A 27647-nucleotide genomic window follows, 5' to 3' on the forward strand; every position below is an offset into this window, starting at 1 on the left:
TTTTAAAACAAGTCCGTAAAATAAACATTGTACTTTTACAACAACGGAATGTAAAGTTGTTCGTATAAGAAGACATTTCTGGGGAAGCTTCTTTCATGTTTTCTATTATTAAAACCCAAATAATTACTTTTTTCAGAATACAATGATTCAAAATGCACATGCATTAAAGGAAGAAAAAAAATATTGCACAAAATTAAAGACATTTTTCTGAATAAAAGTGATTAGGGATATATCTCCATATCTTTATCTTGATTTCCTTGTAACGTTCAGTCGAGTGACGGAGAGCTATGTCTAGCGTGCGTCTCTTGGTCAGTATACACTGTTTATAGTTTTAAGGCTGGTTCACTAGCTCACACTGGCACAGGTTTTGACTGTATAGGGTTGCATCTTCGTGCTAAAACACACACACACACACCCACACACACCCACTCACTCACACAAAATTCTACACAAGCCAAATACACTAGACCAGAGAGTACATTCTTTGATAGTGCACTTGGAGAGCCAGAGCTGAGCCTCCCACAACTATAACACACTTCAGTTTGTCCTCACAGCCTCACCTTTTAAGTCGGTAAAGGTCAACTTTGCATTCTCTTTCCTCACATGATTAAGGATGTGAAGCACAGTAATGTTCAGAGTATCCCAATGTCAAACCAGTGCACACACACGAATGGAACAGCATGAGCTTTGGTCATCCCAGGTTATGACAGTAGCGTTAAAGGGGATGTGGATCTATTCTTTCAGAATCATGGGTGGTACAGATAATGTAACTTGGAAAGAGAAAAAAAAACAACAACTCATGTCTCAAGAGAGGCTTTGAGGCTGAAAAAAATCTAAATCATCTCTTTCGACCCATATTTGTTCAGTCGCATTTTAAAAACAGCGCCTTTTTAACCCAGTGCTATTGACATATTTGGTTGCTATGAAAACAAATATTGTTGCATGTTTACAAGTGTGCAGCTTTTGCAGATGAAATGTCTACAGCATAAAGGTAAGTTTGACAACAGCCGAATTGCCAGGTCATTGAGATGGTAGAGAGTGCTGGCCAAAAGACAGAAGCGGGAAGGTAAGGCAAGGTGTGGGTCTATGCTATCTACTCTAGTAGTTTAAAAACAATACAGTATTTGTGGTCTGCTCTCTGGACTAGGAGTAAGCAGCATTGGCTGGCCCAGGATAAAGCTAAACACAACTAAAAAGTCCTAAAAGGAAGAGGGAAAATATCTAAACTATAAGAAAAGACCATTTTCAGTCTGGGTGCAAACTACAGGATTTATGTTTGCATGTATGTGTGTGTGTGTGTCACACAGAGTGAGAGGAGGAAAGAGTGTGTTGTTCATCCTTCAGTTCTGTCTTGACAGAAATAACCAGCTAGATAAGTGGAGTGTTTTCACTGAAAAGAGTGTGTGAGGAAAGTGGAAGGGCAGAAATCACACACACATACCCCAATGTTCACATCAAGCCCCACCCATTCTTAGCTCTCAAGTCTGTGTGTGTCTAGTCGGCCCATGTACCGCCGCCTGTGTCCTCTCCTGTCACCTCTTGAGAGAGGAGGATTTGAGTTTCTGGCTATATCTGTGGATGCGTGGTGAGCGGGAGTGCAGCTTGACAAAGAGCTCGGGGAATTTGTACAGGGGGAACATCGTCTCCAAGAAGCCCTCCAGGAAAACGTAGACTAGCCGACGGTTCGTGGGTTGGTACTGAAACATGTCGAAGACGCGGAGTATGCCCTTTCTCGTGGTGTCCGCTCCGATGATGTGCTTCAGCTCGTCTGAGGTAGGGACAGAAATATAGTGGTCAGGAGTGTGCACAAACCCTAAAGGAAGGCAGGGGTTTTATTTTTGCCCCAAGCTCACAATGTAAGTGTAGCAAACCAAATCTTTTACAAAATGAAAAGGTGCAAAGAAACAGATAAAAGACAACTACTAAAATCCTTGTGTGTCCTCTTCCTTTTCTGTTATGCTCATATACACCTCTCTGGATTTATGCTTGATCGGAAGCGTTTTCCAACAGTAGGTTTCAGTTAGGTTTTCAGTACAAGAGAGAGGGCCTCAAGGATGAAATAGATGAGACAGTCACAGTCTCAAATGGGGCTGGGTAATGTCTAGATAACGTGTGTTTTCACCTGGCATGATGCCCAGCAGACTGGTCTTGGCAGCTATTCGTGTTCTCATGCGGATGCTCTTGTCGCGACGTGGCGCCGTCTCAGCCAGAATACCGTTGGGCCAGTAGGAATCCCTATAAAGAGACAGAGCCACTAAAGGTTACTCATAATTCTTCTGACCAATTAGAGTTACTGAAAGAAAAAGGGAGAGGTTACCTGAACTTCTTGACGTAGTCTGCAACCTGCTCAGGTGAGGTCAAGTAGTCCACATGATCCACAATTTTCCTACAGAGACAAAGGAAAGATGATTCATGGTGTGCTCTGTGTAATGCCATTTACTGCTCTTTATTTTGTGTACAAGACTTCTGAGATGTTTTCTGAAGCTCTGAACATACTTGTGTTCAGTTTAGGTGTGTGTAAACATCCTGTGATCTGTGAACTTTAATCCTATTATAACGTTTGCTTGTGTGGAACTGGTTCTGCAATAAAAGATACTGATGTCTTAGGTCATGAGATGTTTGTCTGAGATAGGGCTATAACTGTTTGTGTATTCGTACTGAACCGTCACAGTCCGGGGGTCACAGTCCGAAGCCGCATGCAGAATACACTGTATGTAAATTGATGCAACTAATGTGGAACCAAAGTTCACACCTATGAGTTCTGCCTAAAAATCTTTAGCCTTATGCCACTAGCAACATGTGCTGAGGTAAGCACAACCAGCGGAATGGAGTGAGGTCAGTTACACTATGGCGAGCGCAAATCAAATGCCAGAGCTGGAAGTCCCACCTGCAGATTCCCGGTTAGCTACAATAGCAACGGAGAAAGAGTTTCATAGCAAAAGAGATGCTTTTCAGTTTTAAGTAGGGATGCACCGATTGCAGATTTCTCAGCCAATACTGATGTGTAGGATTTTAATTTGGCTGATGTTGATACTTGTTATTTTATTATCGGCCAGGTAAACAAATAAATCTCATTATAAAAAAATATTAAACCATCTTGATCGTAGGGCTGTGCAATTAATTGAATTCCGATTTCTAGTTCAGCTCCCAACGATCACCAAAATAGTATAATCGAGAAAAAACTGATTATTTTGCCATGTTCTGTTTTGCAAGAACACTCTTATTTTGTCTTGTCTTCTGAATGACACGCGCATGCGCACATCTGCCCCTCCCGAAGCCAGTCAGGGAGGCAAGTCGTGTGCATATCATCCGCTGAAATTTAAAAACTCAGCGCGAGTAAAGATGGCAGCAGCGTTTGGTGAGCAAAAAAAAGGCAAAACCATCTCAGTTGTCTGGGAACAGCTAATGTTAGCTAACCCTGTGGTCCCTCTGCCTTTGCAGCCACACCTCCTCTTGAAATGTCACAGGATTATTTTTTGCAAACTGCATATCACCATTATTTGCCAATGGGCCAATGACAGTAAATCGTCCGATTCCAATCACTAGTACCGTAACTCCTAATTGGGGGTATAAACCTTTGTGTACTGTTACACATCTAGTCTGAAATACTGTATTTTGGTTTAAATGTAGTCATCTCTTTTCACATTACTCCTGCAGGAAATACTTCAAGTTAACCATCATTCTTAAACCAAATTAAGTTCTAAAAGATTGTTAATAGGTCTGATTGAGTTTGGAATCATTTATAGACATGATTTGGTGGGCGCAGAAATTAAGTAATAACTACAACTACAATACAATACATAAAACATTTCTAAACTGGTCTTCTGTATATGTGCCTATACTTTCCGTAGGTCTGTGAACTGTATTTTAGTCTGCTCTGTGTATTTTGTGTCTCTGACCTGTTGATAGTGTCTCCATACGTGGCCCTGATGAGCTGCTGCAGCAGGTTCTTAATGTTCCTGCGCAGCCACTGGTTTTTCTCCTTAAGGTCAAACACTTCGTCCATCAGTAGCAGCATTACCCTCAGAGGGATGTTATCATCCACCTGGACACACAAATAGACATATAAATGACCATTTAAATAACTAAAAGCCCAAGGAAATTAAAGAACTTAAACAAACACCAAAAATGCCCATTGACTCACGTTGTCATCAAGCTGAGCAGAGACTCGACAGTGTTCAGGGTCAATGTCAGACTTGGGGAGGAGTGGAGGCACCTGGAAAAAAAAAAAGAGGACAGTGGATAGTCATAAGATGGATGAACTTAACTTGTCAGAACAGTGAGGGCAAGAGGAAACTGGTTAATTTACAGAAATAGAGGCCACAGGGCCAGGACTGGTGCCCTATAAGGAGTCCAATCATTATAACCACAGCCAAGTGATTAGGTTTAAAGCTAACAGACCATATCAAACAGAAAAAATACACTTTTTACACTGATAAAGTAGACTAGTACTTGCTCTACGTGATGGTGTTACCTTGAGTATGGACTGTTTGATGTCCTGACCCAGTCTTTCTGACATGCGGCCCATGTTATCAGACACCTTGGTCATGCCCTCAGCCAGACTATCTGGCAGGCCCTTCACCGCGTTGGACACGTTTCTCATGGAACTCCTCAGAGGATTTACAAATGTGTCTATCTGATAGGGGAATACAACAAAAAGTCACAAATTAGTAATATGTTAAGTACAGCCACTCATATCTGTGATGAAATAAATGCAAAGAGTATGCATTTATATATTATTAACTATATATATTATAAAATTGCAGTTATTTTATAGTAAATAAGTGACAGTGAAACACTTATTCCTAAAAGAAAATGTAGTGACCTTGCGTGCAAACTCCCCCTTCCCCTTGCTGTAGGCCTTGTTCTCTAGGAAGTCATAGACATAAGGAATCAGAGTTGGACAGGCCTTCACCATTTCTGGGTTCAGCAGCAACTGGAACACACACACACACACACACACGTTATTGATATGCACTCTACAAAATGATGCAAGACAATAAGAGGCATTCAATATTTGACTAGTCAACACTAACATCAAATTGTTACCTGTAGATAAGCATTGAGGTCTTTTTTTCTCTTCTCCAAGAAGTCTCTGTCCATGTTGTTGAATGTCTTCTTCCCTGGCAGCTTAAGGATCGACGCCAGGTTTTCAAACTGAAACAGCAGATATGGAACACTCAGAAAGAGACAACCGAGTTCATGAGAGGTTAACTTTTTTCTCGGGTAGAAATGTTCCTGACTACTGAACAACTGGTACACAAACATCGTATCCCACACTCTCACACACACTCTCACACACACTCTCACACACCCCTACCTGTTCAGTGATCCTCATATGGAAGTCGTGGAAGTCTGAGTAGCGGCGATAGGTCTTCCAGCAGTCCTCACTGCCGTCATGGTTGCGTCTGAACACAGTGATGGCGTACAGCGCGTAGGTCTTACCGTGGTCATTGCAAACCCCTGCGGTACCCCAAAAGCCGGGGAGACAAGCGTCAGCTACCCCGCCCGGCATTATATCCAAAATGGGAATGTGCAGGTTCAAAGTGTGTGCAGAGAGGAAGAGCAAGCAAAAGAAAGAATGCAGAGCAGAGGGTGTGGAAATGTGATAAAAGGGATGGAAATGTGACAGAATGACAGGAAAGGTAAGGGAGGGAAGAGGAAGAAAAAGAAAGAACAGAAAAACAGTGTAGGTGATAAAATGAAAGAAATAAAGAATACTGGAACAGTATGAAGTGACAAAGCAGACATAATGAATGGAGTTCAGAGGTGAAAAGTTGAAATAAAAAAAACATGCCGGCCAGGGAAGGACTAACAGATACCTGATACACACAACAAATTCACACACTCTTTTTGTAATCACACCAAGCATAAAGTGCCAGAGTGACTTAAAGTGTGTGTGTGTGTGTGTGTGTGTGTGTGTGTGTGTGTGTGTGTGTGTGTGTGTACACACATACCTGTGTCGGAGATGAAAGCATGTAGGTGCATAGATTCATCATGGCAGGAGTTTGACAAGTCGTCCAAAGACTAAAATCCCAAGAAACAAGTCATCATTTAACTAAGCAGCTGATGATGGGCGACAAAAAGAATGCTGGACGTGTCTCTACATCAGCATTTTTCTGAGCCCTGCAACAGGAAGTGAAGAAGACTTACTATGTTTATGCTTCCTGTGGGAGAGCCATTGAAGGATTCTCCATCACCGTCATCAGATCCCCGGTAGCTCGGCTCTTTCAACATGTCCAGCTCTGCTAGCATGCGGACGTAAAGAGGACTTTGCTTGAATGAGGGGTAGTAGCGCTCATCACGTAGCATCATGTCATACACCTGGGATAAATATGTGCGTAAAAGATCAAGAAAATACAGTGAAAAACTCTCTTTCTTTTTTATATTTTATATGATTCATAAAATTCCCTCTTATGCAGATAAAAGAAAAGAGTTAGTACATTTCTCTGGATTTCATCAAATATCTCTGGTGTAGGGTCATCTTTCTGTAGCTTCTCCCCTAGTATTGTTACGGATGCCTCGTCCACCTGCACCCTGGGAGACGCCTGTTGGGTTTGAAAAGAAGAGAAGATCGATATTGTAGGACACTTTCTCAAAATATTCGACCTTACAGGCTAATGAGCGCAGTGCTGTTAAGCAAGAGCATTTGTTTGAAATTTACCAAGAAATTACAGGAAATATGTATAATCTGATCTTCTGACAAACATTTTAAGTGTTGAAAATGGCTAAAATTACTTTTGGCGTGAAACACTCATGTGATCTTAACACGCCTCCCACCTTGTCCGAGAGGTATTGTTCATAGACACCCAGTGCAGCGGCCTTTAGCAGCCCCTTGGTGGCGCAGGGCTGCTTTTTGCCATCTTTCTGCCAGCCCTGCATGGCCTCCAGTTGCTGCTGTGCCGTTACCCTGTAGCCCTCCACTGTGAGCCAGAAGAACAACTCTGCCTGGGCACCTGCTGCCTGCATGAAATCTGGATCAACAGACACATAAGAGTTGGCGTCCGTCTACTATAGCACTTTGGTTACACATACATGCGTAGTAACTAGGCCTGTGCCTTTAACATTAAGCACTTGGTATTTTTGGCTGCCTGTGGTCTCTGGTGACCTTGTAACTAAAGATCCATCTACTGTTCCACTCTTAGTAAACTCCTTTGGATAATATGATATGAAGGTTATAATACTTTTTACTGTGGCTGGTTACAATGTGTGAGTTTTAGTGATCTAAACCCATTTATTTAAAAAGTCATATTAAAATTTTAAATGACAGAACCAGCCATACCGATTAGACTGTTGGCACTTGCTCATTTTCCATAAAAACATCTGACATAACTTGGCTTGAGTCCTTAGTTTGCACATAAACGCAAACACACAAACATACTACTGTAATCTGATATGTAAAGTGACCTTTTAAGGTCTCTGACAAGGTCTGGGACTGAAAAGAAGTGTGTGCCTAACCAGACAGGTTGGAGTTATACATTCTAGAGAAATGGAATAAGTAATGGATTATAAAGATGATTAACAGAAATGTTCAGGGTTAAGGCCTTGAAATGATGCATGTCCAGAATTACCCATGAAGAACTGCAGGGCTATGTTGTGGATGAGGATGTGATCCAGTGGGATAACACATAGCTTGCCAAAGTTGGCTGCCAGCTTCAAGGCATCCACCTCCTACATAAGACAGGAAAGGGATAAGTAAAGTATGATACACAAAATGTAATTAATAAACTGACTTTGAACAATTGCAGCTGGTACTTGCAGACAATGTTTTACCATCAAACTAACAATTAGTGCATTAGTAAGCATTATACGGTTGTGCTGCAGTTTCTCACCTTGCCAGAGTGCAGTCTCTGGATCCTGGTCTCACACACCTTCTTCACAAACAGAAGACTGTTAATCTGGTTCTTAATCACATTGATGTCTAAAGGACAGAGAAACAAAGACATCAAGGGAGGAAATGAAAGCAGTGCATTTATTGAGCCCCGCTTTACATATGGGCTTTGTAGCTTCCTGCTCAAATGGTGAATTAGTTTCATTAGTGAATGTCTCTGTATGTCAATGAGAAAAAAAGTGAGTGCCCACCATCTCCTGCGGTGTCCAGAGAGCGGAGGTACTGCAGCTCCTCTAGCACCTTGTCCTTGACGGCTTCCAGCTCAGGAGGCTTATCTGTCAGCTTCAGGATGTTCATGAAGGCTTCATAGTTACAGCTGGAGTCCCGTATCTATACAAAAATCACATCCATAACATACATGCCATGTCGCTGTTTCTGTCCCACTTCATTTGCTTTCTTGATTTTTTTTGTTTATTTTTATATTATATACACAAATAGTGTTCAATCAGTTCAAATAATGGCTAATAGGTAGGAGGCATGGATGGGTGTGAGTGTCAACTCTCACCATCCAGATGACAAACTGGTTGATGTAATCTGGGTCGCTAAGCTGGTTGATCAGAGGAAGTAGCACACCACGCGCCAGCACCTCCTTAAAAAAAACATCATAGACATGTTCAGGTTCGCTCACAACAATTTACGCTACAAACATGGCATCATGTGGTCTGGTACGGCATTGTAGTTTATTCAGGAGCCTGTTGTTGGAAAATAATACTCATGGCTGGCTTGCAGCCAAAGTGGCAGCTTTTGGCTGGTGGCTCAACCGTGATAAATTAACAACACAGGTTGTATGACATATTGTGTAACTGAATATGTGATTTCTCACCTCACTTTTGCATCTCAGACCAATGAAGTCACGTGTGTTGTGATCATTTGAGAGACATTGTAAATGAGAGAGATATTTTGTGTTTGTTTGTGTGCACTCACCCTTAGGAAGTATCTCATGTTCTTGTTGTGGAAATCTCCAGGAGGTAGTAACAGATAAAGAAGCAACTCACACAAGTCCCGAAGAAAACCTGACACACACACACACACACACACACACACACACACACACACACACACACACACACACACACACACACACACACACACACACACACACACACACACACACACACACACACACACACACACACACACACACACACAGAGTTTACTAGTTACAGCATCAAACAGCAACACGCGCGTGAAGAGTTCTTCATGGCAGTTCGAACTGTAAGTCTAGACACATTACAGAAGTGTGTTTACCTTCTTCATCTTTGTGTGAAGTGCACACTACGTCTCGACAAATCTTCCTTTCCATCTCCACCTCGGCCTCAAAGAAGGAGTCCACCAGCTCCTCAGTTATGTCCCCTGTTCAGACATCACTCTCTGTCATTGTCATTATCACCACTAATATCTAAATTCTAATAATTTGACTTAATCAAAAACTTTATGGAGAAAATTTTCTGCACCACTTACAGTGGGGCAAAAAAGTATTTAGTCAGCCACCAATTGTGCAAGTTCTCCCACTTAAAAAGATGAGAGAGGCCTGTAATTTTCATCATAGGTACACTTCAACTATGAGAGACAAAATGAGAAAAAAAATCAAGAAAATCCCATTGTAGGATTTTTAATGAATTAATTAGTAAATTCCTCGGTAAAATAAGTATTTGGTCACCTACAAACAAGCAAGATTTCTGGCTCTCACAGACCTGTAACTTCTTCTTTAAGAGGCCCCTCTGTCCTCCACTCGTTACCTGTATTAATGGCACCTGTTTGAACTTGTTATCAGTATAAAAGACACCTGTCCACAACCTCAAACAGTCACACTCCAAACTCCAAAGACCAAAGAATTGTCAAAGGACACCAGAAACAAAATTGTAGACCTGCACCAGGCTGGGAAGACTGAATCTTCAATAGGTAAGCAGCTTGGTGTGAAGAAATCAACTGTGGGAGCAATTATTAGAAAATGGAAGACATACAAGACCACAGATAATCTCCCTCAATCTGGGGCTCCACGCAAGATCTCACCCCGTGGGGTCAAAATGATCACAAGAACGGTGAACAAAAATCCCAGAACCACACGTGGGGGACCTAGTGAATGACCTGCAGAGAGCTGGGACCAAAGTAACAAAGGCTACCATCAGTAACACACTACGCCACCAGGGACTCAAATCCTGCAGTGCCAGACGTGTACCCCTGCTTAAGCCAGTACATGTCCAGGCCCGTCTGAAGTTTGCTAGAGAGCATTTGGATGATCCAGAAGAGGATTGGGAGAATGTCATATGGTCAGATGAAACCAAAATAGAACTTTTTGGTAAAAACTCAACTCGTTGTGTTTGGAGGAGAAAGAATGCTGAGTTGCATCCAAAGAACACCATACCTACTGTGAAGCATAGGGGTGGAAACATCATGCTTTGGGGCTGTTTTTCTGCAAAGGGACCAGGACGACTGATCCGTGTAAAGGAAAGAATGAATGGGGCCATGTATCGTGAGATTTTGAGTGAAAACCTCCTTCCATCAGCAAGGGCATTGAAGATGAAACGTGGCTGGGTCTTTCAGCATTACAATGATCCAAAACACACCGCCCGGGCAACGAAGGAGTGGCTTCGTAAGAAGCATTTCAAGGTCCTGGAGTGGCATAGCCAGTCTCCAGATCTCAACCCCATAGAAAATCTTTGGAGGGAGTTGAAAGTCCGTATTGCCCAGCGACCGCCCCAAAACATCACTGCTCTAGAGGAGATCTGCATGGAGGTCTATATTGAGATGAACTTTTGTTATTGACCAAATACTTATTTTCCACCATAATTTGCAAATAAATTCATTAAAAATCCTACACTGTGATTTTCTGGATTTTTTTTTTTCTCATTTTGTCTCTCATAGTTGAAGTGTACCTATGATGAAAATTACAGGCCTCTCTCATCTTTTTAAGTGGGAGAACTTGCACAATTGGTGGCTGACTAAATACTTTTTTGCCCCACTGTATTGTGTAGTCTATCAAAGGATCACCAAACTCTGAGCTCAGAAGTGAATCATCACAATCATTGTTAAAGACAAGCTGACTCAACTCAGGTGACATGCCAAACATATTAATGACAACTGTGAGTGAGAAAGCAAGTGTGTGTGTGAATATGTATGCTTACTTTGCTTGTCCTCTCTGTCAGCGAGGCGATCCTGGGCTTTTCTAAAGACACGTAAATGGGTGGCAAAGTCGTCCACCAGGCGAGTGGTGAAGTAAGGCTGCCAGTCCACCTCTTTGGACCTTGGCACAGAAATAATGTAGAAATTTGAAAAATAAAAATTGGTTTGAATAAGACATTTAATATCAAGACAGAAAACGTATGCACGGCTTGTACCGTGTAGAAAACTCGACGAGGGCATTCTGCAACGTCTGTCTGATCTCCAATAAGAAGGACTCATCCTCGCTCAGAGTGTAGTACCAGTACTGGATATAATCTCTCAGGGCAAACTGGATCACCTATAGAGGCAAAGAAATATGGAGAAAAACAGAAAAGAAATTTAGTAAAAACAACCAAACAATGAGCTGGACTGAGGGGAGTGGAAAGAAAACAGAGGGATTGAGGAGGGGGTTAATTAAATGCTGTACAAGATTTAAGTGTGAGATGGGTAAATTTGTAAATAAGTGAAACACAATTAAATGTGTTGATTATCATTGTCTTGTAGAACAGATTACTGGGCTTTCAGGTCCTAGGAAAGCTGGGTAAATCAATCATTTAGTTGTACCGTTGCATACAGTAGGGATTGAGCTGAGTAGTATGATTAAATCAAGGAAACATATGAATCAATGTTAAAGGTGCTGTAGGTAGGATTGTGATTTTTGCAAATCGCACTACAGGCTGTAGGTGGTGCCAGAGGAGCCGGATGTTTTTAAATTATCTGCTTCATGTACTTCTACTCGAACATAGGGTCAGTTTCAGCAAATATGACAAAGTTAGTTTTATAAGTCTCACCTACTGCATCTTTAACGGTCATTATAGGCTGCTACTTTATAAGCTGCAGAGGGAGGTAGGACTTTGTCATGAAAGTGTTTGTGCAGATGAGAAAAGAAACAAACAGAAAAATCAAGAACATAAATGTCTTACAGAGAGCATGACCCAGGTTTACATGATGTCATGTTTAGCTGTGCTAAAGATCTCAAGGTTCATATGCTGCTGAAATGATTAGTGTGCACTCCCAGGGAGAAAGGGAGAACAGAAGCACCATAGTAGAGCAGTTAGTGTCATCTGACCATCACAAACTGCTGTGTCTGCACTTAACTCTGCCAGCTACGCTGCTTTACTGAGGACAACATGCTAAAAGCTTGTTTTCAGCAGAAAGTGTTGTAACCACAGGATAGGGTGGAAAGAAAAAATGTGATCAGACAAAAGCTACTAAGCTCATTTTCCCTGGCTGCAACGCCGACTGACACTCGCAGCCTAACCGAAGATCTATTTACGAATGCGTTGAGCTGAAAAAGATTCTGAGTCAATTACCAGCAGACTCACAGCCAGAGTGAAACTATTACAGTTCAACCTGCAACAGTCTTTTACTTGAGCCACATGATGAAGAGAGGTTTGGTGCAACACTGACAGTGTACCAGTACAGAAAGTTTCAGTTCCACTTTCTGGACACACAAGTAGAGCATTACCTGCTTACATGATTTAAGTAATCTAGAATACATTTAAATATTGTTTTGTAGACATAGTAATTAACTATGAAAAACACTACAGCTGTTTATTAACTACTAAATCAATCAAATGATGTATGAAGATGCTTACTAGTAATAAGTGACCTATCTCTCATCCTCACAAAAATACAGAAGCAGAACTTAAATTCATTCAATGTTAAGGAGAATGTGTGTCAGCCACACATGTTGTCAGTACCCATTATAATTTAATAAAGCCATTAATTAATTTAGTCATATTTTTTTCCGGAGCTTTTAGTTGATTTTATTTTCATTTGTTGGAAAAATGCATTTTTTTTGCCGGACAATAGCCAGCATTAATCAGCTGACAGACATCCTGCTCAAATCAAATCCAATGACACAAAACACAAGGAACCAACCTCTTTTGAATGGGAGACACTGAGGCGTTAGGGCTTTAGGTATGCAGTGTTTGACAGTGATGACTACTTTCTGGCTTGAGGCTGTGAAATTGCTGACCTGGGCTAGGATTTGTGACATTTATAATGCGAACACGCACGCACACGCACACACACCTGTTGTAGTGGTTCATCTATGAAACTGGAGCCAGTCAGTCTCCGGTCAATCTTTATGGGCTTCATCTCCAGCTTCATTTCATCCAATGTCTGAAGGTGACAAAAACACAATCAATGGAACTTTTATGATCTGCTTGGTAACTGCCGAGCAGACTTCAACAAAGGAACTTGATTAATTAATTTGTTTATGTAGGCGAGGTCAAAATGTATGTGTGCTAAAGCATGCTTTTACCTTTAGTATACCAATTTGTGTGGGTGGCAAGTAAGACTGCTCGCACTTTTCCAGGTGTTTCTCTGAGTTGATCTTTCCATACAGCAGAGTGACCGCAAAGCCCCTGAAAAACAGAAGTGAGAATGAGAGAAAACGGATCGATCAGGTGTTGTGGTTAATAAGAGAGAGCTTGCTTATGTAAAGACATGATGGACGGTTTACTGGTCTTCCTGCTCACCCTCCAATGAAGCAGAAGATATAAAAGGCCAGGTAGAATATGGCAAAGGGTCCAAAGGTGACGAGGAACAGCACGACTCCAAGACCCCCCCATCCCCAGATGGACAGACTGGCCTAAAACACACACACAAACACAAAACACAGGCTAAATACTTCATGCACTTCAGCTTATACTTCAACCCATCTGGAGATCATTAGAGTTGGTCAGAAGAAAGATTCCATCAGTAATGCCTGATCAAGCCATCTTCTGTCACTTAATGACAGATCTTTTAATATGCAAACTAAGACCAACCTCCAAAAATAAAAAGTCCTTCCGATATATAAAAAAATCCCTGCATAAATCAATTATCAATTCTCCACATAAAACTGTGTGGACTCGACTGCTCACCCCATTGTAAAGAAAAAGTACCAATAAATCAGCAGCACTCTGATACAGACTAAAAAAAGATTATTAGACAATTGCGTCATCCACAGGAAAAACACCATTCTACACTTTAGATGTCGGCACAGGAAAAGATTATTTAAAAAGACACACAGGGTAGTGGGTTTGATTGTTAGAGAGTATTAGGCATAGACTGTGTGTGTGTGTGTGTGTGCATACTCGTGTGTCACATCCTATGGTTTTCCTGTTATTGTCAGTGCAGGAAACTAAGCTCTTGTTTGCAACTGTGTCCCCAGTTCTCCATGTTACTTGAGTAGATCCATTATTTCCCATACTATGCCAATGTTACAGATGCGATCATTGCAATTAAAATACACCAGAAACTTAAACCTAAAATTTAGATATCGATACCTGAAATACCTAAAATCCAGTATCAGTCAGGCTAAACAGTGTGTGTATGCATGATGGGGGTTGTTTTGTGAAGGATGAGCCTGCCATAGAACAAAACAAACTTGACAAACTTGACAGCCCCAGCAAATGCAAGCTGGACTATTAGGTCATGCAAACCTTAGCAAAGTACTATAATATACAGTTTCATTAGTTAATGTGAAAAATGCAGCCATCTACACAATGGTGGTTAGAAGTGAAAAACTCTCACAGAGTCACACACTATATAAAGCTTACTCTCTGACTGTGGAGCCATCAGATAGGCAGACACCATGGTGATCAGCAGTGATGATCTTCAGCTGACCTACATTCATTCTAGAGTTCCTTAGATAAACCGCTCCACTGGTGGAGCCAGATAGGGACAGATAGAGCTTCCTCAGGACACTGAGACATTGTTCTCTCTGCCACAGCCAGCAATAGACAATAAGATGACACATGCTGCCAACTGGGCCAGCCAGCTTATAATGTATAGCACAAACACGACACACGGGGAGGCTCTTGACAATCAATGCATAGCAAACTACTGTTGAGGAATATGGTCAGTATTATAGAAATGTGTGAAAAAAAGGATTAGTACAACCTGTGGCTCTATGAACATGCAAATCCACAATTGTATTTATTACTAAGGAATACTATGTTTTAAAAAATGCAGGTGAAAGAACCACTGAACACAGGTCACTGCATAAGCCTACTATGGAGAACAGTGTTTAAGAATGTCATTAGGGGTGTAAGAAAGAAATTGATACACTTGAGTATCGCAATATTTTATTTTGCAATACTGTATCGATTTTCAAAAACGCAATATCGATTTATTAAATTTTTAGTTTACGTGCAAAAATATTCATGTAAGACAGTGGTTCACGTTTATGTTGGGTTTAAACTATGGGCTGAAATATGTGCCAACAGAAACAGAATTTGAATCATTTATATTTGAATTTGAATTGCTAAACTTGAATAATTGCATTGAAAAACTGAATTTGAATCACAATTTGAAATTGAATTTATTCGTTTGTAACTGAAGTCTAATAAAATTTGATCTTCACTGAAAATTCAACTCTCTATATATCCTCACATTCAGTTCTCACTATTCAGATTCAGATCAGCAAATTCAATTTCAAGTTACTGAGACAGACATCCGGGTACTTGGAGGATGAAGGAAGAGCAATCGAGCGCAGATCGATAGGTAGAGTTCAGTGGCGCAGGATTAGCACTAAAGATGCCAAACTGTTTTTGGATGTTGGAACGAAAGAAATGACAAAAAAAAAACAGCAAGGGATAACAGTTCACAGGTGAGAATGTGTTTTATGATATATATGCCGCCTTGGACCTGCAATCTAAGCTCCGGCAGCAGCGGGAGGTGGAGAGTTCCGTACGGCGGAGCCGGTCTCTTTCCCGGGCAGGAATACTGCTTTGCCGCTGCTGCCCGGTCCCCGCGATCCAGATCGGACCGCGCAAAAGACAGAGTGGTGATCGGCAGGATCTTCCACATAGTCCAGGATGACCTGTATGTAGATTTCGGGGGCAGTTCCACTGCGTGCTGCGGCCGGCAGACGGAGAGAAGCTAAAGCGGGGCAGCAGAGTCCGTTTCGCGGCTGCAGGATCTGGAGATCACTGCCCGCTTCCTGGAAGCCAAAACCGACACCACGCTGTGGAGGCCCGGGCCGTACTGCTGGGACGGCTGGAGAGAAGGGAAGCCCGGGAGAACTAGAACCAGGACTCAGCGGAGCGGACTGTCACAGCTTGCTGAAGTTTAAATCACAGGTTTCCTAAAGGGAGTCTGGCGGGACTCGGACTGTGGACGACGAAACATGATTTTAAGTCTCGTTAAATAAATAACTACATGCAGAACTAAATGAATGAAAATAGTGGAGCAGTGAGCCTGGACATTTCAGTCTGTTTAAACTTCACTTTGAAGCAGAACCTCTTAGTTCAGAAGGGTGAAGTTTCTGTTTGGACTCAGATCTGTGAACTGATTATAATAAATATTCTTTTTATAAACACATGAATTAGTCTCTTTGTTTTGTTTGTTACTGCACATGATGATAAAGCTACACTTTTAAATCACAAACAAAACTAACTTTAATATGTATATAAACGCTCTAAGGAAGGAGACAAACGATCAGATATTAGAGTTGATTAAAAATAGACTCAAATAATAATTTACTATTTTGCGTTTTAATGTGGAAACATCTTGTATAAACTCAGGGGACTGACTCTTACATCACATTGTATTGCAGGCTTGCTGATGTACAAAGTAAACCAATGCAATTCAATTAAATTAATTAACATGTATTTTCAAATATGGATAGTCACACTACTTTGCATGCAGTAGGCTAGGCTAAGGTAGCCTAAGTAGCGATAGTTCATTTTAAGTTTACTTAAGTGGAAGAATGTGACTAATAAACCTAGGCCTACTAACACCAGGCATTACATTTTGAACATTGTGAACAGGTAGATTATATTATCTATGAGTCTCTGGGTCAAGGCGAGGCTGTGCTCCAAAACGTATGTGCTGGCCGAAGAGGAGTCCTGTGTATCTGCGCCACTGAACTCTACCTATCCATCGATTTGTGCCGATTGCTCTTCCTTCATCCTCCAAGTACCCGGATGTCTGTCTCAGTAACTTGAAATTGAATTTGCTGATCTGAATCTGAATAGTGAGAACTAAATGTGAGGATATATAGAGAGTTGAAGTTTCAGTGAAGATCAAATTGTATTGGAATTCAGCTACAAACGAATAAATTCAACTTCAAATTATACTATTTAGATTCAGTTTTTCAATGCAATGATTCAAATTAAACAATACAATTTCAAATTATGTGATTCAAATTCAGTTTTTCAATGCAATTATTCAAGTTTAGCAATTCAAATTCAAATATAAATGATTCAAATTCAGTTTCTGGTGGCACATATTTCAGCCCATATTAAACCCCCTACCGCTAGATGGCTATGCTGAGACGCACCACTAGTGTCCTTGCCTAGCAATGCCTGACTTTTTGATAGAAGCTAACAATGTAGCTATGACTGAACTTTGGCTTACTTTAGCTTATAAACATTTGCTCACTAAGAACCTGTGAACCACAATCCCAAACTGGCAGTTTGATTTTCTGTGTACTGAATTGTTTACCTAAAGTAAACTTCTTTGACTTTTATGCACATCATGTCTTTTTTTTAAATATTAGTTTTTCTAAAATTATACTCAAAAAAAATCCCAATATATCGCCTTACGCACAGTATCGAAATATATTGCAATATATTGAATCGTGACCCACGTATCTTGATACGTAACGTATAGCCAGATTCTTGCCAATACAAAGCCCTAAATGTCATTACTACTTTACGTCTAATTATCAAGGTTTGATTATAAGTAGGACCTGCATTGCACTTAAAAATCAAAACAATGTTTCAACATCATTTTAAACAATCCATGAGAATCTAAAGGCAATGCTGAGATCATGTCAAAGTGCATGCCTCATGACTAGGATGTCATGATGACCTATCTGGATTTATAATTTCATTAGTTGCTTAAGTCTGACATATCGACATGTCTGACATATTGCCCGTGGTGTATCCATACAGAGCACGATGGGCTACACTGAACAAAGGATCTCAATCGGATCAGGCTTCACAAAGCTGATACCAGTCTATTAAAAAAATGTATTGATTGGCTCCAGTTACGATCTTGCAGATCAGCTTGTGACATCCCTGGTCGCTACACCAGCTGATTACACAGCAGCACACTGGAAAAATAAAACCTGATGCTAATGGCTGTCAGTGAGAACCCACTGAGCCTGACTTTACTTACTCATTGTAAACCAAACAACTAATATTTAATATATTGTAGACATGCTAAGCCTTGTCATAGCGTAGGCTAACACAGCAGAACTGGTTTTAAACATATGGGTAATTACATTAATAGAACAACAGTATCTCTGAGCACGCCTTGGAATATATGACGCACAGCAGACAGCCATTTCATTTATGAACCTGGTTATGGGAGAAATCAGGTTAGGCCAGGAAATATTAGAACATATCTACATGCACTGCAACTACTCTTAATCCCCCCTCCTTTACATGTAACTGGCCAGTAATCAGTTCTCTTCCCCACCACCTACCATATTTTGAACCAAGGCTGACATATTTTAATTGTATTACTTATGTAAGAATGAAGGGTTTTTCTTCTTTGTTGAATCTGGACTGACAGCATAGTAAGGGAGGACATCTGTTTCCCTTAATGTAGAAACCAGATTATTTAAATGCATTTTTAAATTTCAGTCTTACAAATTAAATATTTTTTTATAAAAGGAAGTAAAGCTAATGTTTCAGTTCATCGCTCCATGATACTTTCAGGGATTTCCCTGTCTGAAGTCTTTGCCATGCACATGACCTCATCTAACATGCCTGTTTAACATACATTATACACTACATGGCCAAGATGAATTCTCCCAGCAGAAATGTAGCTGTGTTAACCATGTTTTTCTAAATTCCTTACACGTATTAAGAAATCAAGGATTCTTATGTACATAAAGTTTAGGAAATCAGGTTGTTGCCCAACTGTATTGAGTGCATGTGAACACACTGGTGTCTGGGCTGCAGAATGTGTCCAAACTGGCTGGACTACCCCCTCTTTCTCAAGTCATAACTGGCTGGGACAAAGTCACAATAGCAGGGTTAGGACTCTGGGAAGAGAACAGGGCTGGCCAAAGAAGAGGCCTATTATTACAGTTGAGCTATGAGTGGTAGAAATACAAAAGGACTGCTATTTACAGAGTAGTTTATACCCTGCCACAAACTCTGACTGACTATCTTAAATGAACCGTTATCTGCCACAATGTTGTCACCATGACAAGAAAACCACATTAAACACTAGGAAATTACTTTCAAGCAAACCTCAATGAACAACTTGACCTGCCTGGCCACATCTACTCTGTTTACCTTTGACCCACACAGTAATCATAGAGAAGTCAGTTGCTTCACTGATGGTTCAGTAGCTCTCAGCAGCCCACGGCAGTCATCACTGAGACATTTATTACCACCAGGCCTAAGCTACATGGTAACCGGTGACTGTATTTATTATAGACACACACGATAACAGTGTGATAATAAAGTAGCATAACTGTGGAGTAACCTGAACCAGCAACTACTCTTTAGTGAACAACATTGACCTTGGTACGCAGGACCCAAAAGCACACTGCCAGAGACGGTCAGAGCTGGCTTATTTTCTTTTCTTTTTAAACATTTAAATTCCTTCAAGACTGATGTAGTAGATGTGGTTCGGGTTTGTGATTGCCAGAACAGACATTAAGTAGTGTTTTAGTAAATATGAGGGCAATTCATGTATCAGTTTAAAGATCTTTGAAATTGGTCCAGTATTGAGCGAGAACGCTGTAACCAGCAGTCGGGGACCGGGCTGCAATGTAATCATATGGAGCAAATGTGCATCATTAATTTCTGTCCACTAAAAGTTCTGTTTTTGCCACTGACATGCTCAGATTATTATTGTAAGTGTCTGACAACATTATGGAAAGGATCCCGAGAGATAGACGTTTTTGTTAAAGAGTAAAATCCTTACTTTTTTTAACAGGAACAGTGCAGAGATCGCCAAATTCACCAGACTCCATTTAAATAATCAATACTTTTAGCGTATACAGAGCCAGCATATTGTCACATGTAAATGGGTGAATTAAGGGTTTATTTCAACCAAACCAGAGTGGTTATTGTTGGAGCAGTGGAAAGACCAACTAAGCCGGCTTCTGATTTTGATTTTGTTTCTGTTGACCTTGTATGAAGTCTGTTTTGTGATAGCGATTTCAGGGCTGTTTCATGTTAAACAAAAAGAATCTTACGGTTTAACAAAATGGTTGACCTCTGTAGGGATCCTTTCCATAATGTTGTCAGACACTTATAATCTGAGTATGTCAGTGGCACAACAAGCACGTTTTGTGGACGTGGATTAAAGGTGCACAATTGCCCATTAACGTTACATTGTAGCTTGTTTCACCGCTTAGACACAAACACATAGCAAAATAGGGTCCAGGTTGAAAAAAAACAAACCTTAAAGCTACCTTTTATTTAAAAAAAAAAAAAGGTTTACAAACAGATTTTATATGAACAGTATTATCATGAAAATAAATAAAAAATTCTTGTCATTTCACTTTTTCTTGGAGTGTGGTGAATTTTCCAACGTAAAAGAAATACTGTCCAAGTCTCTTCTACCAAATGCAATCAAATTACATGAGAAAGTATTTGAATGTAGTTCAAATGAGTAACACGAGTCCAGTCGGACGTCAGTCGTGAGCAGTAGTGAATAAGGACTGTGTGGGATAAGGTGATGAGGCTGTGGAGGCTTGGCTCTGAGACAATAACCTACACTCTTGAGTCATTACAGCTTATACAGGGTTTTAAACATGAACCATCTGCTCCAGTGATTAACACCCAAGCCCATCGGGAACGCACACACCCAAACATCTAGGCAATTTATTACGCAACCCACACTAGAGCTGTCAGTCTTCCTCTATAATACCATTCAAATTCCATTTGTTATAAATAAGTACTACACTACTCAGACTTATGCATTGCCAATGCCACTATAACCATGTGGTTGGTTGGCACGCCACTTTCTGTTTTCATTATTTTACACAATGCACACAGCGACAAACACAAAACGGAAAACTCTGCAATGAAGCATTATCTAACAAGTGTATTGAAGCGGCTCTGTTGTAAAGGCTAATGTTGCTCGGTCAGTACAATGACATCATGTTAGAAAGCACAGCCAAAACGATTTGTCATAAACTAAGTAACACTAACAATACGCACAACCGGCGCAACGTCATAGAATGTCTCTGAACAGATTCACGCCCACTTTTAGGGGAAAACAATCCCGCGTTCCCCAAAGACGACAACAGCGTAACGACAGAGGAAATGTAAATCGCTCCAAACTTTTACTTTAAACAAACCGTTTTGAATGAATAACTATGCCGAAAGGTTGCGGAGTAGTTTGTTGCACCAACAATACATTCAAAAACCGCGGTCTTCGATTTGTCCTCTTGCCATGTCCTAAAATAGATCCTGATAGATGGGCTTTGGCTCCAGGCTATAGACCAGACCAGCGGCGATCAAACTTAGTTTATTAAGGTATTGTGAATGCTCAGGTTCAGGCAAGGTCCCAATATAAACATTAGACATGTGTATAAAACAAACCATCTGTTTAACAAGAAAAAAATCCACACACATTTGTCAAAATTATGATCCAAACACACGTCAAATTGCATTGACTTCTATGGGACCGTCTGTTTTCTATCCCCCAAAAGGGGGCGCAGCCTTGAGTTTTAGCAAAGTACCCGTATGTGCCGGTTGTGCGTATAGTGTTAGCGACGATCCTAATGGCATTGATAACTAAGCCAAACAGTGCTGTCACTACTATTTTAGTGATTTAAAAGCAACCTGTTTCTTACAGATTGTCACGTTACTGAGAATACAGCTGTTAAAAAGGTAATATATGAAGTCAAGGCTAACTCTGACAGCTGTAGCTAACATAGCCAGCTAAGCTCCTATAACTCACGCCGCAGTTAGGAAACCAGAACACGCTAACTATTGATAACATAAGCATTTTTGGCTCTGTGGATGTTGATTTTAAAATCATATTAAAACTATTTCCCATCCTCCTTCCGATTTCCAGCCGCAGCCTGTCACTCCCCCCTGTATTAACGTTACTCGGTACGTAACGTTAGCTCACAATGCCTTATGTTTCTCACTCCCGGAACTTATTGTTCATCAGAAGTGACATGAGTAGGGGGAGATTAGCTAACGTTAGCCAACCTATTTATAAAAAAGTAAAAAAAATAAAATCACATTTGAATAGTAATTTCAGCATTCGAACACTATTGATTTTTTTACTATTCAAATTATATTTGACTTTTGGAATTCATTCCAACAGCCCTAACCCACACTGGATAAACACATGAACATAAGCGTAACTCTCTAAACAAGAGGTCTGCGCATGCAGATAGGCAGAAATGTGGTTGTATTTGTTGTTTAAAATCAGATGCGTTAATAGAATGGCCAAGGATCAAGTAGAGACATATTCACTTCTCTTTACTACAACAATAAAATAACTTCAGAAATGGGTGTTACTTTGCTAATATATTGATTAATGGCCTAGCTCTACTTTCATCTGCCTGTTTCTCTCTTTCTTGCTTCTAGGGCTTAAACGATTCCTTGAGTAACTCGAATAATTCGATTACTAAAAATCCTCGATGCAAAATGATTTGCCTCAAAGCTTTGTTTAATAAATGTTACCAACGTTGTATCGCTCACGGTGTTTCCGCATGGAGGATTATTACTGTCGCACACCGGGCTGACGCTACTGGCAACACATGCCATGAAGACGGATTACAAAATGAAGAAAGAGCGTAAGGGGCTAAGAGAAGAGACAGGTTGGAGAAAATGGCAGTTTTCTCCAACCTGAAAGTGTCCAAAGTTTTGAATCAGTTCAAACGTAATTAAAACTAAAACTCTGTACAGTGTGTCTACTGCAAAATCAAACTAGCTTACCACAATAATAGCACGACGTCAATGCTTCAGCATCTCAAAAGAAAACATGGAGTCTAACTTAATCCTCCATTCCACGAAGCGGACCCGACAAAAGTAAATCACAGTTGTATGGACGATAAAACTACACCAAACAACAACTACCAAAAACAAAGACAAGAAAATACATAGTGGTGACCACGATCTGATCTAAAGAGCCGGAAAAACAGCTGATTGTTGCGCACCATTTTCTCTCACTCTCTCTCTTCACGGAGAAACAGCTGATCAACGATCTACTAGCATAAGTGTAACAGAGTGGTGTAGCATTGTAATCAAATATATAAATGAAAATAGGTTGAGTATAACTAATATTTACATATAGGCCTATACAGATCAGTCTCAGGTTGAAACTTGTAGTTTTGAAAGTTAAGTTGCACAACTTAAGGTAATTTTTATGTATGTTTAAGGTATGCCTTAGTTTGAGATTGTTATTGCATTTCAGAAAATGTTTTCTTTAAAATCAATGTAATATGGCACTTAAATGCACTTAATACGTTTAGTTTTTTGAGAGATGATATTGTAAGCAATGGGCAATAAAAATGTTGCTTTTTCCAAAAATTAAACCAAACTATTGTATATTATATTTCTTATCCGATTACTCGATGGAATAATCGGTATAGAATACTCGATTACTAAAATAATCGATAGCTGCAGCCCTACTTCCTCACCAACTTGCACTGACTAATAGCAACTTCAATAGTACATACATAATCTAAATGATAAAAAGCACCGCCACATGGAGTTAAGGTTTTTGAGGAGCGCTCCACTTTGGGACGTCCTTGACTACAGTCACATTCAAATATGCACACATAGCCTCTTATCAGTGTCTTTGAGATTACAATTTTCCAGATTTCCTGGCACAACTTGAAAAAACAACAACATACTGTTCATACACATGGAAGAACTGCTCAAGGGTGGAAATTGCCTTTTTTAGGATCTATGCACAAGTCCACAAGCGCTTAGCTGCAACCCCAATATGTGTAGTCATTGGGCGAGAGGTTAACTTAGCCCATTAAAGCTCTCCTGTGGGAGATTCATGGTTAATGCATCAGAGGGAGATAAAGTAAGCCCTGGTAGGTGGTCCTGTCCACAGGCAGGTTGACTGAAACCTCACCAGCATGTCTAAACTATTCTGTCATCTGTAGGTGGTCAGTCTTCTGCTGTCAAATCACTGACAGCCCAGACTAACAAACAACAATCCCTTGAATAGCCTAATCTTTGGCCCTGTTCACTGCAATGCATCTTGGATGATCTGATCACAGGTAGGCAGCTGTAACTAAATAGAAATGTATGTGACTGAGCAAGGAAGTACTAGACTTTCTGAAGTGGTAATAGATACGTGTGAGCACATCTATGCATGACAAAATTAAACATAAATTCTGACGCTTTGGGATGACATGTTAGATGCTTACTAAGGCCCTGTTAAGACCTGATATTAACATGCGTCCTGGGTGATCAATTACAAGTGGACAGCTCTAAGTACAGTTGAAGCATTGATCTGATCGCTCAGACCACATTCGGAGGTGGTGTTGGTGATGTGTCTGTGTTTTTGTTCCGGTGCTCTGCAGAGAACTGACACCTGCTCTTATCCCCAGCCCTCTGAAGCTCTGTGCGCCTCTGTTGTCTAACAAAAGTGGCAGTGTTGACGGCATGAAGCCTGAGGTCCCCAGGGACCGCCAGTAGACAATAACCTTATTTTTAGGTTAATAAAATGTAACCAAAAATCCGAAAAGTATTAGACACATACCGCTGCAGGGAGAAGACAAGTACACCCACAGACAAACACTGTGGCCATCTACTCCCAACCTGTATGGCAGAGCACAATTTTTTTCACCTATTTTTCTGTCCAATTTGGTATGGCCAGCTCCCTTGAGCTGTACTTTGACACTGCTAACACCACTATTACCCTGGGGTAGGTGAAATCAGCCACATGCTTCCTCTGATAAATACTTCCAGTCCCCAGCTACTTATTTTCATTTCCTAGTGAGAAGCTTCTCCGGGAGGGCATATCTGAATTACCGAAGATCCCAACCAACTAGTAGGAATCACTAGGACAGCAGCAGCATCCCCCCTATCTACTGGGATTTGTACCCCGGCCTCTGCAGTAGTAGGCATCTGCATCACCTGTGCTGCCCCAAATTTGTTGTTTTGTTACGTTTAGCAGCGGTAGCAGTTTGAAGTCAAATGATTCATAACTGATACACATAGTAAATCAGAATCCATTCATAACTGGTAACACAAGTCTAATGTGATGCCAAATGTGAACTGCATTCTGTGTCTCAGCATGACCTAAACACACTATGGATATATCTGAAAACAAGACACAGGTCTGTGCAGGGCTTAGTTCTTGAAAGGTGTCAGCTTGTTTGGCAGGGCAGCCACTTCTATAAACTAAAGAAAGGAGGAAAAGGTGTACTAGATTACAAGCAGGCCTGATGTGACAGTGTGCTGGCCTAATGTCTACCAAGCTTTGATTAAGACACCTTGACGAGATTAAGCCAGAGGTGAAAAGGACCAAGATAACTTTGTCTGCCTGTGGATAAACACACAATGCCCTCACACCCCCCTACAACAAACTAACTCAATGTACAAAGGTGTATTCATCAAGCTATGTGTAAGCCATTTGGTCAAAAAAGTTAATCACAGTCTGACAGAAAAGAAGTCCATGACAAATGTTTACAGCCAAAACTTGATCTCACTTGTGATATGCAACAGAACTACAAAACATGAGAGCAACATTTGTATTACAACTTAATGTGCAAATGTGCATTTAAAATCAAATGACACAAAATGCAAATCATAGCAAAAACCAAACAATAATAAATAATGTGTTGCTAAAAGTCTGAGACAAAATCTATGAGGTGAGTTGCTACATCTACTGTATTATCTCTGAACCCACTTTACATCTTAAATCAAGAGGTGTAAAGCAAACACTCATCACAGGATGGTCCAAAACAAGCCCATAATTTACTTCAGACTAAAGGTTAACAGGGACAACGTTTTGCAAGAGCTACTAAGCTATAGTTCAACACCTGACTGCACATTACACAGAAATCAGTTCTCCCTGTCAGACATGCAGAATAGTGCAGGCAGTTAAAGCCTCATTACCAAGGCTAAACCTGTACTTAAACTGCTGGAGAGGTGCCTAGATGTGGCTAGGTGACCTGCCGCCCGGGTGAGGTTGACAGTGTAGTCTGTTTTCCTGTCAGCAGATGTCATGGTCAGGACTCAGGAGTCTATCTAAAATCAGGAAACCAGCCTGCATTGAGAAACTGCCTCATCTGAGAACTGTAGCAAAACTACAATGTTATCACAAGTCCCACTAAAAAAACGAGTGATTAAGAAGCCAAGACGTAATCTTCATAATCACTGACCAGCAAAAATGGACTGAACAAACACAATTACAAACATGAGACAAAGGCTAGTTTAAATAGGTGAGTCTTCAGCTGCGTTTTAAAAGCGTCAACAGAGACCAGACAAGAGCAGGTAGCTATTCTGACTGTTAGTCTGGCTACTGAATGCAACTGGAAACATCTCACAGCTGTGTATACATGTCTCAGACTTTTTCCTTTAGTGAAAGTAAAATGAGAAGGAAATGCCACAACACTCTTATCGTTCTGGTAATTAGCTGTCGGCGCTTGATGTGCTTGTTGCCAACATACATGTTAGCTAAAAGAGAAAAGAGTTTGGTAAGCAGTAGTCCACAACTGTGCTTTTAATCAACCTTACGGATACCAAGTAACGTTAGGTAACTTTCTTTCGCCTTTATCGTTAGGTTTTAGTCGATCTATCGACAGCTAACGCCCGGCTCACCTGTGTTTGTTGTGATGTAGAAGAAATTCGTTGTAGAGGGACGTTACTCATACTCTAAACGCATACTACCGACATAGCCTGTGTAAATTCAAGCACGGTGTTGACAGTGAGGATATCCTGAGCTCATCGTATTAACTTAGCGTTACCTATGTAGCTAATCCCGGGCTGATTGCCACTTATAGAAGACAGCCTTTCTGAAAGCACAGCGGCTGTGTGCCGTCCTCTCCCTGTCAGGCTGTGTTTACCTGTGGGGCTACTTTGGGGCTAACGCGAAGGCGCTAGCTGCTACAAGCTAACTAGCTAGCCGTGTCTATCACTGAAAAACAAACTACTGTAACGATACACGCGTCTATTTCACCGGCGCTAACTTACCTCTGCAATCATCGTCTAAAAGGCTGTGCGTGCGGTGGCTCTGGCTAACCCCACCACATTCTAACATGCGAAGAGGAGGTTATTTTCTCGGTTAAAAACGGTCGTATTTCCAATCTCCGTACTCTCTTCGGAGCGTCGCCATATTTGCCAGATTTACGCCTCGGGTGCCCTGTTTCTTGACGTCGCCATGTGATTGGCTGGGGAGCGATGACGCAGAAACACACCCGTGACTGACAACTGCAGCCATAATCACGACTGACTGACCCAAATACTGTAATATTTTAACAATTTATAATATATATTACTTACTATATCTAAAAAAAAAATCACTGTGCATTGAACATATAAAAGGGAACAGGAAAATGATCTTGGAGTCTTTTATGTGTTGGTTGAAGAGTGCTTGGCTGACTAGCCTACTACTAATACTTTATTCTTACGAAGATAGAAAAAGTTCACTTTGAGATCCTTTAAAATATATTGCAACTCCATTAAGCTATTTTTTTTAA

At 40.7% G+C, this 27647-nt stretch overlaps 1 protein-coding gene across 3 annotated transcripts in view; it reads right to left on the bottom strand.

The window, feature by feature from the left end:
• The window catches only part of snx13 (sorting nexin 13), a 28158-nt gene extending 851 nt beyond the window's left edge, over positions 1–27307 (bottom strand). The window contains exons 1-25 of one of the 3 annotated variants that reach the window (XM_039820532.1): positions 27142–27307; positions 13540–13652; positions 13323–13425; positions 13091–13180; positions 11230–11351; positions 11017–11135; positions 9140–9244; positions 8816–8904; positions 8397–8480; positions 8083–8221; positions 7833–7921; positions 7572–7671; positions 6781–6974; positions 6444–6548; positions 6154–6324; positions 5958–6027; positions 5321–5499; positions 5050–5157; positions 4826–4936; positions 4475–4636; positions 4145–4216; positions 3900–4045; positions 2318–2386; positions 2123–2235; positions 1–1768 (exon numbers count right to left, since the gene is read on the bottom strand). The exon at positions 1–1768 is cut by the window's left edge and continues 851 nt beyond it. In XM_039820532.1, coding sequence (XP_039676466.1) covers positions 1533–1768; positions 2123–2235; positions 2318–2386; positions 3900–4045; positions 4145–4216; positions 4475–4636; positions 4826–4936; positions 5050–5157; positions 5321–5499; positions 5958–6027; positions 6154–6324; positions 6444–6548; positions 6781–6974; positions 7572–7671; positions 7833–7921; positions 8083–8221; positions 8397–8480; positions 8816–8904; positions 9140–9244; positions 11017–11135; positions 11230–11351; positions 13091–13180; positions 13323–13425; positions 13540–13652; positions 27142–27153 — 2901 coding nt within the window. In that variant the 5' untranslated portion in view covers positions 27154–27307 and the 3' untranslated portion in view covers positions 1–1532. Of the gene's footprint in view, positions 1769–2122; positions 2236–2317; positions 2387–3899; positions 4046–4144; positions 4217–4474; positions 4637–4825; positions 4937–5049; positions 5158–5320; positions 5500–5957; positions 6028–6153; positions 6325–6443; positions 6549–6780; positions 6975–7571; positions 7672–7832; positions 7922–8082; positions 8222–8396; positions 8481–8815; positions 8905–9139; positions 9245–11016; positions 11136–11229; positions 11352–13090; positions 13181–13322; positions 13426–13539; positions 13653–26769; positions 27115–27141 lie in introns of those variants that run through there. The other 2 variants (XM_039820531.1, XM_039820530.1) reach the window with 2 other exon arrangements.
• Between the last annotated feature and the right edge of the window lie 340 nt (positions 27308–27647).

This window comes from Perca fluviatilis, chromosome 13, assembly GCF_010015445.1.
Source record: "Perca fluviatilis chromosome 13, GENO_Pfluv_1.0, whole genome shotgun sequence".
Classification (NCBI taxonomy): Eukaryota; Metazoa; Chordata; class Actinopteri; order Perciformes; family Percidae; genus Perca; species Perca fluviatilis.